General features: G+C 36.9%; 1 protein-coding gene across 1 annotated transcript in view; it reads left to right on the top strand.

Moving 5' to 3' along the window:
* The first annotated feature begins 4358 nt into the window (after positions 1-4358).
* Positions 4359-12287, top strand: part of srrm4 (serine/arginine repetitive matrix 4) — a 73344-nt gene continuing 65415 nt past the window's right edge. The window contains exon 1 of the mRNA XM_067439410.1: positions 4359-5011. Within this exon, the coding sequence (XP_067295511.1) occupies positions 4881-5011 (131 nt within the window). The 5' untranslated portion in view covers positions 4359-4880. The remainder of the gene's footprint in view (positions 5012-12287) is intronic.

Here is a 12287-nt window from a genome sequence, read left to right as displayed (position 1 = left end):
GCTCGGCTTGACGTTAATAGAGCGGAAGGTCCTTGTATGGGCCGTACGGGCTCGCGCGTGACTAGAGTGAGAGAGGAAATGCACGCCCATAAACACTCCGCGCCGCGCTCCACTTTATTCCTATGGACTCCATTGTTGTTCTATGTATAACATTACACTAGTCTGACGTGCATACAATAGTCCATAAACCGAATCATGCACAAATGTTGACAGGCCACTAAATACAGTACATACCACAGAGACGTATGTCCTGCTGTTGCTGTTTCTCCTGTTCAATTTATTTCAGCCTCAGATTTGATTCTGGATCATATCTGTATTAGCTGAGATCGATAGCCATGAGTTTCTCCACGCTTGAGGACGTCACCGCTTTGTTCACACTCGTCATTCTTTAGCTCCGCCCAGACGTTACGCCTCCAGGCGCTCGTTTTTTTCCGGAAAGACTCGGTACAGCCTATATTTCTTTTATAAATATTATAAAGCTAAAGACTTTTCGGAGATATGAAGGATGCAATACTACTCTATAGGTACTCAAGATTGACATGAGATTGACTGAAGCTGAGTGCCCCCCCCCCCCCCCATTAAGAAATGTTTAGAAATGTTTATGTTGTAACCATTTTGTAATTAATTTTTATTTTATTTTGTAATTTTGTAATTTGTAATTTTGTTTTTACAATCACTATGACACATTTTTCAATACTTTTAACACATTTCCTAAACGCTTAACGCTCCAGCACACCTACAACACACAATTGGCAATACAGTTAATTTCATGCTCAAAACCACACATTGTAAACTATACTCCAACACTAATTTTCAAAATACAATACACTAACACAATACACTGTCTACTAAAGCACTGCAAGCATTTCTCAAAACAAAATAATTTTTCAAAACACGAACACATGTTCACTTCCAACAGGAACATTTAGTCTATCATATAACAATGCAATAAAAACACAGATGGAATTACAGAAACTGCCTTATTTTATGTGTCAGGTCTGCCCTTATACAATAGACAGTATATTGTATTCATCATAGGTTGTGTCTTTTGAAGCCTCTCCACATTTTTGTTTTGTTGGGTTTAGTAAATGCATGCACTTTGTTTCTTTTGCTGCAGAAATTCTGTGCAAAAAATAAATGACCCATCTCAGAGTAGCTTTATAGAATGCTCTTCAGTTTTATTCCATTATCAGCAATCACCATGTTGACTATTGCAAGTTCCTGTTCTTCATTCAGGAGCTTTCCTAAGGGAGGTAGACGTTGAATCCTTAGATAGACTGAATACAGTTACATATTAGAGAACAAAGGCATACAGTCACTGTAATACATGGTAAAAGTATTTACACTTTGCAGTAGGAGAAGCCCTTATACAATATCTACCTGTTGGCTTCTTGAAAAATCTGGATAATGGATGCCACTGTGTCCCAGCTGAGATTTGGCTGTAATCGTTCACCAGCCTCTCTATATAGCTTGTGGGTTATTACATGGTATATGATAGTATAGCTCTTATTTCCTCACTTACCCAATTCTGGCCCTTCTTTGAGCGGCACCATGCATTTTAACTCCTCAATCTCTACCTTGTCCAGACATGCTCTAGTCCAAAAGATCAGTCCAAAGAGGCCTTTGTTTACTGTATATTGTCATGTGAATGGAAGAACACCTGAACAATTCCTGGACAGTTTTCCTATTTAAAACTTGACACTTCTATAGTTACATCGTGTACTAAGACCAACAAAAATGTATCTATTTTTTAAGACCATTATAGCTAGGAACTACTTTCTCATTCCTGCGTAGGAACTTTGCGGCCGTCTTGGGTGCAGCGGCGCAATGATATTACACAGCGCCTGAAAATAGGCAAACTTCTGTCAACATATCAGCGTGACAATCTGCTTGCACAGAGAGCGTGCATTGTAACCACGGAGACGTTTGTGAGAGACGCTTCAGAAGATATTTACTTTGGTGCAGATCCCGAATCTTATCTATTTGAACCGGAATAACAGTTACACTGAAGACGAGCTTTTGAAATGTGAAAGAGAAAGTGTGGTTGAGCAGACTCGGGCAGAAGGGACAAGGAGAGCAGATTCAAACTGGTGAGTCAGAGAAGAGTCAAAATTCAAGGAAAAAAGGGTCCGACATGTTAACGTAATATGTGAATGAAATATGCTAAGACGATGCTGCTTATATGAAGACAGAGAGAGTGCGCGCGCTCTGCTTTCTCTATCACTCAACTAACATGCGCCCTATCATCTATCGCTCATAAATCGCAATAACTGATCAAATAAGGCTTTGACTGGACAAACTTTTTATGGTAGCCGCTAAAATAATTTTCAATGCACTATGCAGGAGACACACTCCGAAGCCTCGGCACAGAACGTAACACCACTAACGTCGGAAACACTAGATTTACCAGGCCAAAAACAGCTCTGTTTTTACGAATGCTATGTGTTTATTGATGTTAGTTCATTGACAGATTGATGTTACACCTAATGCCAATAAAAACGTTTTATCTGTAGGCTTTTCAGTGATGCGTAACGTTACCTATGCAGTGTAATTGTTATAACACGATTTTTTTTTTACAGTAACAGACACCATTATAAACCATCCACATAAGCTTAGTGTAATGTTACCACATTAACTTTATCACCACCGTACACAGTTGATAATACCATAACCCGTTGTTCATTAAATGTGGGAATATAAATTATATTGAGAACGTCATACATAGAAAGCATGCCGTAATTTAACTTACCCTGTTAACTTTAGCTGCATTTATCGTGAAGCGTGCAAGCGATTCAAGCTACACTCACTTCTTCTGGAGGTGCAGCAGGAACATGAATAGTTGGTACCGATCCTTTTTTTTAGGAACAGCTTCTTAGCAAAACCTGCTTTATAATGACCCTTGTTTATAAAGCAGTCTGGTGAGAAATGCTTTGCAGTTCGTACAAACATAAAAGCATTGACGTTGATCGGGGGGAATATTCCCTTTGAAAACAAAACTCAGCCACTGCATCTTCAGCCATTCGGATTTAGGAACAGAATGACTGCTGTTTTCGTAATTACACCCAAAAACAGAACACCACAATCGCTTAGACACCATTCTGCTCCAGTGTATCAAAAATGGCAGACTATAATGACAGCTTGAGCTCGTTCAGGGCAGGTCTGTGTTGAAGCGCTGCTGTCAATCAACAGTCGTGGGAGGGGCGTCCGACCGCGTAACGTCACACGGTCGAACGGCTTGAATTAAGACAGGGGAAAACATATAAAGAGATTTAAAAAAAAAAAAACCACTGGATGGATTTTTATCACTATAGAATGTTTGTGTACAGGCACTGCCAACACACATTTCCGTACAATCAACTTGTAAAAGTGCATGTACGATTATATGACCCCTTTAAAACCAGTGTAGAAAATAGCTTATTACTAATTAGTAATGATGTTTTTAAATGAAAAGTAGATAATCATAATTTAATCATAAACGTTTGAATCATAATTTGACCGCAGACATCAGTATAAAAAGCCAGTTCATGACACCTTTAAATGATTACTTAAAATGAGTCAGTTTTGTGAACTCAAAAGAAAAAGAACGTTCTAAATACTCATAAAAGTTCATTTGATCTAATTTGTTTAATTTGAGTTAGCTCTACTCAAAACACTTATTTTGAGCGTTGCTTGCTTTACAAGTCTGTATTCGACTACACAAAAAAAGCTTAAAGTTGTTTTGCTGTATAGTTAGGCTACTTATATTTTCACAGTGTTTTTGTTTCTCCTGATCTTAGAATCCTTTGATGTAAATGCTTAAGCTTATGTGCTTTCAGGCATCAGTGTTTTTCTATATTCCAACGTTTTTAATGCCTTGACAAATATTTCAAAATTTGGACAATTCAAATTATAGAATAAATTGATGTGTCCATACTTTTCACTCACAGTGTCTTTCAAATTAAACGAATGAAACGCATATGAGGAGTTTATAAATACAAAGGCACTTTTTGAGGAGGGCTTTTGTTTGTACTACAATCACCTGTGCTCTCTGGAGGTGCAGGTGGGGTTTCATTGACAGGTGGTTGTTGTACAAGGGAGGGGGATGGTTTGCTGCGAGGCCCGGGGGGAGGGAGGGGGGTGCTTTGCCTCGGAAGTATTGTGCCTGACACATGCTCCGTCTGCTGCCTCTGCTCCGACCCCTGCTTCTTTTGTTATGCTGATTAAGGCAACAGGCACTGTCTTTTGTTCAAGTCAGAGAACGCGAGAGAGAAAGAGAACGAGCAGAGAGGGATGGTCACGCTCCCCGTGACCCCCCCCCCCCCCCCCCCAGTCTCTTCTTCTTTAACGTCACAAGGTGCGCGCAACAAAAACGAGCCACCATCAACTGAGTTCTTCACATCGCGACGCGCACGAGCCACCATCAGCTCAGACTATAACAACTCTTCCGTCCACACACACACAGAAATACGTTGGCACACGACTTTTGCTTCTAACCGCCAGGAGTTTAATGGATATTAGTAATAGCGCAAACAAGGGATTTAGGTCGCGAGCTCAGACTCTTAAATTAATTTGAAAGCGGGAAGCGCGAGCACTGAGAGGAATGAAGCACGAGAGGGGACACCGAGCCAAAAAATAGAAGCTGCCCGCTTTAACGGTCGTCATGGAACTAATGGGGGAAACGTTAAAACGGACTCTCAAAAGAAGTTAAAACGTATAACACGTAAGAAAAACAGAAACATTAAGAAAATAAGCTACATTCTCTCAAACAATCCGTTGGTTTCAGAACTTGGACAGCTCCCTCGTGCAGCCGCCTACACACAGTACCAAAACGACCGCGTGAGGATTCATTAAAACTACAGAACAAAAACCGACTCCTCTCGTACCCAGAACATTGAAACGCCATGGCCGGTGTATTTATGGGAGAGAAGCAGCTTTTTGAGAAGTTCTGGAAGGGCACGTTCAAAGCCGTGGCAATGCCGAGACCCGAGAGCATCATCGTCGCAAGCATCACCGCGCGGAGAGCCGTGACAAAGTGAGTTATTTAGCCGGAGGCTTCTTGTGTCCTTTCTCAGTCTTTATCTTGAGAATTAAAATGTTTAGCTATCTTTTTTTTATATAGAACAGCCGCCCTCAAGGCTATTATAATAGCTTGAAATATACTTGACATATTTAGGCTGTTCATTCTAGATATAATATTCAGAAATAATTATTTGGCTGACATGTGTCTCTGTATTAGTTTCATTGTCTTGCAATCTGTTTCGGATTGGGATCTCTGTTATGTCTCCTCTCATTTGGTTCCCCCCTACTTGTGTTCATGAAACTTTTGCCTTTTTTGTCCCATTTTCATGTCACAAACAGTGCGAGTGAATTCTGCCTATGCTCTCCATTTATCATTGGCCGTCCTTCACTGGAGGCCAGTCAGTTTCACTTGTGCACACATAAGTGCACAACAGAGCGAGAGGCTACACGGAGTCCTAATGAATCAAGTCAGAGTGGAGCCCTTCATCATGCCCTTAGGTTAGGACATGAAGATGATCTCAGCGCCTTCTCCTTCACCCATGAATTAGGAGGCATGGCAGCATGTCGAATAAAGAAAAGAGGCGAAATAGCAATAAAGAAACCAGGGGGCTTGCGTAATATTTTGACTATTGAATGTCCACGTATGTGTTAAGACTCCAATCAAATCTGCAGGATTAATTGTATGAATATAAAACTAATGTGAGTAGCATTATCTATATAAGCTACATTTTAATACACACTTTCATAGGTGCCTTCATAAGGAAAAAGTGGACAAAGCACTGTGAAACTCCAGGTTCCTGAAATGGGAGACTGCAAGATGGGTTAAACAGTATGTGGAATGATACTATACACATAGAGAGGATGAGTGAATCATATATTAGTTACGCACTCCTTGTCGGCATAATGAGCGAGGAGTAAGTCTTGATCCTGATTAACAGGAAAGGAAGAAAGGCAAGCAAAACCGTTACATTAAGACGCTTTCTGAACTCAACTTGAAACCTAAATAGACTTTGATTTGATCTAGTCAGGTTGATATTCCTACTGATATGGAGTCATTAGTTAAATAATACTATAATAATACTATAGTTAATTCGATTTTTTTACGTAACCTGACAAAACATTTTTAAAGTTCACCAAAAATTCAAACGATTGTTTGTCCATTTAATGAAAGTTAAAAAGGTCTAGTCTATTTTCATCTTTAGTTTACCTATCTATTTAAAGTTTATCTTCCAAACATTTCTTTATTTATATATACCAACACCAGTTTTTTTTTTGTTAGTTTTTTGAATGACAAAAACTATGACACAAATCTATTGACATTTTCATCAATTAATAAAAACGAAATGAAAATGTTTGGGAGAGATGATTAGTTGGCATACACTTACTGTGTATTTGATCGGTGCAGTTGGTATTAAAGTGACAGCAGTCTATTAAACCTGTTGCTGTCTGTCATTAATGTTAGTCAAGCAACAAAAGAAAAAAAGAAAATCACTGTGCTCTTGACTGAATAACTTAAATAGCTTTAATAAGGATTAATCTATATTTAATTTATACAAATAATTGTCTGTTTGGAAGAATGAAGAATGTTGTACACTGTAAAACATAAAGGTGCAGTGTTGTGAACTGCATCCCCCAACGCTCACCGCTTCCTTTCGCAACACATAGAGAAGCTACGGTGGCCGACACAGGACAAAAATGATGTTGTCGGAGAGAGCAGAGAGTGACTAGCACTCTGTAGAGCAGTTTGTCCGTGTAGGGCTACTGTGGAAACATGACTGCGCAAAATGACGATTTCACTGTAAGGAGACCCGTGGTGCATGTAGAAATGGCTCATTCTAATAAAAACATAACGGTATCTTTATGCAAGGTATATACTCCACTGAAAACATAGTTATGTATATTATATTGCATTTCTGTTAATATATCTTCATAAATACTACACACTGCACCTTTAATGTTACAAATAATGAATTGGTTTGAGTAGAGCCAACTCAAATTAAACAAATTAGTTCAAACTAATTAACTTTTATAAATATTTAGAACTTTCTTGTTCATTTAAATTCACAAAACTGATACATTTTAAGTAATCTAAATCGTTTTATTGTTTTGATTTTTATGAAATTATTATTATTTTTATAATTTATTATTATTATTATTTTATTTAGACAAAATTAAATGTAACCAAAACTGGTCTGGTATTTCTATTTTCCAGCATGTTTTGTCATGACACTCAAAAGGGAGATTAAATGCCCAAATTAAGTGTTATATTATGTTTATTAATATTAAGATTAACGTAAAGTGGGAGATTTAGTAAAGTGTAATGTTTTGTTATGCTAGAAGAGTTTGTGTTATGTTTTTTGTACATAACCATGTCATCATGGTGAAGAGTAGTGCATGATCTTATAAGAACAGATGTATGTTAAAAGTTTTATATTGTTGTCCTCATTCAGCAAGTGCTATGCTCTGCTAATGCTATCAAAGTTATTGTGGTTATTGTGTAACCAATTAGGAAGGCAGCATTTATTAAATTAGCTAGTTAAAGCAGTCAAGTTTCCTCTATAAAAATGTGAGATTGCATGGTACTTTTTTAAGTTAAATGAATTAGCATACACAAATCTTTAGAGCAAATAATATGTATGATTATAAAATAAAAAGTGCAAGTTCTGCTTAACTTTCTTAACTTAAATTTGCCAACTTATTGTAGTTTACAATGTATGCAAGTTGTTATAATGAATGCATAAATCATTAATTGAAAATAAGACCATGTTCTTGGTTCTTTATGAGAAACTCTAAAGTGTAAATAGTAGCTAGATGCTATTTATACTTATACATATTGGCAGATTATCAGTATTATGGTACATTAAACAGTATTGCAGTATGCAATTACATAGTTTAAATGATTATATTTATTAAAATGATTAAATGGATGACAATAAAGCCCTCCCACTTTTAAATGAAATGCCTTTCCGATCTGCTATGTGATGGAAAAAGGGAGAACAATTCTGACAAAAGGCGGATTTAATTTGCGTTAAAATGTTCTGCCATACGCCGTACCCCTACAGTATTGCTACTGCTGACAATCCATCATCTTCTATCATTTTACCAAACTGGACATCAGTGTTAGTACAATAGTTGTAAATAGTATCTTGGAACAAGGCAGGCTTTTTGCACTTTGCAGTGTAAATAGACACAACATTTATTTAATTGTAAGATAAAAAAAAAACATGATATACATCACAGCATTTAAATCTGTGTCTGTGTTGCATGTTCAAACCTTAATATCATTCATAGTAACAGGTTAATAGATGTTTTCTTCAGGAGTATAATGAGTTTGGAAATTTGAGAGAAATGCTTAATTGATGCATTACAATCTAACTAAACCCATTAGATTTTAGTCTACACTAAACTAGACTTAAACTATTCAGACTATTTAAACTAAATGTCATTTTAGTTAAAATACTATCACCAAGATTAAATCTTTCAAAATGAACACTGCTTTAAACTGTTTGCAAAAGTAAAAATAAATGATTAATAATTAGTCAAAATGTGTTGAACTCCTAGAAATGTGAGAATGTTATGAGGGAATGATAAAGAGTGAATGCTAAGATTAAGATTCATTTTCGTTGTTAATTTTGTTTCACTAGCCTCTCCTCTCTCTAGCTTATTATTAGTTTCTTCTTCTCTGTTTATCTCACTGTGAATATTTACATATTCATAAAGCTACTCACCCTTCAGGGCGCACCTGACGTTGATGTTGATGCGTACAAGGCTGGTAACGACAGCAACATTTACAACCAAACCAGCATCGCTGATTTAACCAGTGCCATCTGCAAATTCAGCATTCAGGTTCGTCTTCATAGTGTTTTACCCCAGGCACAACTCAGACAAGAAGACACACAGACGATTTAAGATGTTAAAATGCCTGAGAAATAAAATAATTTCTTTCGATTTGCAGTAATAAATCACAGCGCATAAGGCCCATTAGCTTGTAGTATCAGCTGCATGACTGGAGAAACATCATTATTGGTTATGTCAGCTGAAAAATGCTGGTCACCTATGCGTACACTTAGCCCACTTTGCTTCGCTTTACGCATTTTTTCCCTCCTACTTAATCGACCATATTTCGTTTTTTTATTCATCCTCTTGTGGTATCACTGAGCTTTAAAGAGGCCCACAGTGCAGGGCAATTACAAAGGGTGTTGCTGATCCTCCTCTGTAGACCTAGTGTTTTCTGGCAAGGCCAGAGAGATGAGTTCACTCTTGTGCAGCAAGAGGGTCCTGCCCCCGTCCACTGCAGCCCCACAAGCTGTTCTTCTCAGTGGCAAACCTCATTAAAAATGCAGAGGGTTTTAGTTGGACTGAGTGTAAGTGTGTTTGTGTGGGTTAGGAAGCAGATGGCCCATGGGAAAAAGGGTAAGGGGGAGAACCCTTTACCCTAGCAGATGCTGGTTTAACGAGGAGAAGAATAAAGAGATTAGGATAACCTGAGATTTGAACTGCACCCAAATGCAAAAGAAGAGAAATTACTTTTCAATACTTTATACTGTATTTTCTGGAATATAAGTTGCTTTTTTATCATCTGAAACATATTGCGTCTTATATAATGGAATTTATAACATATTTGCATTAGTGCCAAATGAGAGAGACGTGTGAGTGAGGAGGACTTTCCCTCACACCGGTAGTTTCGGTTTTGCTTGAAATAAATGTGTTTGTTTTGTGTTTATAATAATTGTTTATTATTTGTTTGTTTTATTCTTAAATTTTTCTTCTGTTCTGAATAATGTTACATTTAAAGTATTTGTTGTGGAGGGGGAACTGAAATACATGTTTATAATTACATGTTGAATTTTGTTGCCATTTTATTTTTTGAATGTAAGAATAAAATGTATAAATTACATTTGATATAACAATAAAATGTAACTTATACAAAAATGGGACACATCTGTGTTTTCTCAGCAATTCTGACCTGGTGTGAATTATTTTCCAGAAATATGAAAACAAGCTTGTCATCTTTAAACCTCAGATTGCTTTTTAAACCCACCTGCTATCATTCAAGCTTATTTTCAAGCCTTTTTTTTAATTTTTAATAACAGTCTTCTGGGAAGTTTTTTATTTCCATTGAAGACAAGAGGTTTGGACATGCTTGCTTTGAGTTGGAATTGAGTTTATTGAGTTGCTTGTTTCAAAGATTGATGGTTCTTCTGGTATCGATTTGACTGGGTGACATGAAATGAAATTAAGACTGTGGTTACCCTTTCGTTCATTATCGTAACCCAATCAGCTTGTGCAACGTCATAGCAATTATAAAGAAAGAAGCATTACAAAAATCGAATGGATTTAACTGCAATTGCGCTGCAAGTTTGTCATAGAAAGACTGATTTTAAGTAGGCTAACATCAATGTAAAGTAGCGTAGCTTGGTTCAATCCGTTATTTTTTGTCCTAATTAAAGATTTGCCCCACATCCAGGCTACTGCTGAGGTAATAAAAAGAACAGAAGGACAATGATTTTGGTGATCTTCATCAGTGAGGTCCAGTGCACCCAGTCTTTCTTTAGATTTTGCTGTTAAAAGCAGAAGGATATGCCATTGTTCACATTGTTGTGTGTGTCAGGGCCTAATGTAGAAGCAGTCAGAACTTTCAGTTTAGTTTAGTTCCAATTCAGTTGATTTAAATCAGCTGAAGCGGTGGTCGCAAACAGAGATGCTAAATTCCAAAGAATCAAATTTCTTTGCTTATTTTGTTTTTTAGAAGAGCATTTGACTCTCTCGCACTCTCTCTTGGTCTTTCTCTGTCTCTCTAAAGGGACTGTAACCCCTGGAGCTGAGCTCTGGCTCAGAGACAGCTGCAGAGCTGTAGAAATGCTGATATGGTTGCCAGGCCTCCAGGGTTGAGCTATAATTCCTTTTAAATGTAGCCACTGCTACATTCCAGCACATCGTCTAAGAGGTAGGAGAGACACATTTTTATTTAGCCGGAAGTGAGTCCAAAATTCAGTCAGCAGCAGATGAAAGGCACAGCTGTAAACCACCAGGGAGATGTTGAAATGCAGCGAGGTCTTGATATGGGCGACTTACTGTATGTTGGCGACTTGTCATATAAAGTGGTTAGCCGATGTTAGAGTGACAAGGCTTTAAGAATATTTCATGTATTTGACAGTTGTGCTGAGAAAATTCAGTAATGCATTTAACACCATTCATGTAAAACTATCAACTGTGTATGCGCATAAAGATGTTTGTATTGTGCATTTGCTTCCATCCACTTAAAGAATTTTCGATATCTCTCTGGGCTTTTTCAAGGCATGTAAATCTAGACCAAAAAAGTGCACTTCCTCTTGTAAACAGATTTGATGATAATGTGGTCCTAGTGAGCCCCACATTAAATTAAATCTGACTAGAAGACAATTGTGCTAAATGTATGCTTCACCCCCATCTTGCCCTTCTCTCGTGAAGTCCACAAGCCTTAACTATGTACAGAGGCACTGTAGAATCTCACTGAATCACTGGAAAGCTGGCGAGATTAAGGAAAATGAGAATGAGGCACAACCTGGGGTTATGTTGGAGTAATATTACCAGGATGAATAATCCATAAAGTGTTGGCACAGGACTGCATACATTTAGAGAAGTAATACTGACTCCATTAAATATTAACACTCATATTTAATGAGTATAAATCCACTTTTCCTTGACTTGATAATTAACGGACTAAAACCAATATACATTTCAACTGAATAAAATTTTAGCACAAGCAAATTTAAGTCAGGAAATTTTCATTTTTATCCTTAATTATACATGAAAATGTCATGTATAGATTGTCTTGTACAGTTTATAGTTATATTTCCTTTTACTATCACACCGTCCATATGCAGATGTATCAAAAGGCTGTTAGGAAATATTGCATGGAAGACAGGAAAATGAATGTTTTTAAGCAACTTGTCAACTTGTGAATGTTTACTCAAGAACATAACCTGTTTCCACTGGCAATGTATGCTCAATGTGTAGGCAGCAGTAAGCTGATTATTTTTCCAGGCATATTGTCACCTTTTGGCAAAAAGCCAAACTTTGCATTTATTGCAAAAATGCAGTTTTATATTCTTGAAGTATCTAGTATATTTTACAACCATTCTAGTTTTCAATTTAATTGGCTATGCAACATTCCAAAAGTAGCTGAATATTCCTGATATATATATATATATATATATATATATATATATATATATATATATATATATATATATATAATTATATGTGTAATATATAATTATATATAATTTATTCTGAAGCAATATTCT

Source organism: Pseudorasbora parva, chromosome 3 (assembly GCF_024679245.1).
Source record: "Pseudorasbora parva isolate DD20220531a chromosome 3, ASM2467924v1, whole genome shotgun sequence".
NCBI lineage: Eukaryota > Metazoa > Chordata > Actinopteri > Cypriniformes > Gobionidae > Pseudorasbora > Pseudorasbora parva.
The sequence above is the reverse complement of the archived record's forward strand: the minus strand, read 5'-3'. Positions and strand labels throughout refer to the sequence as shown.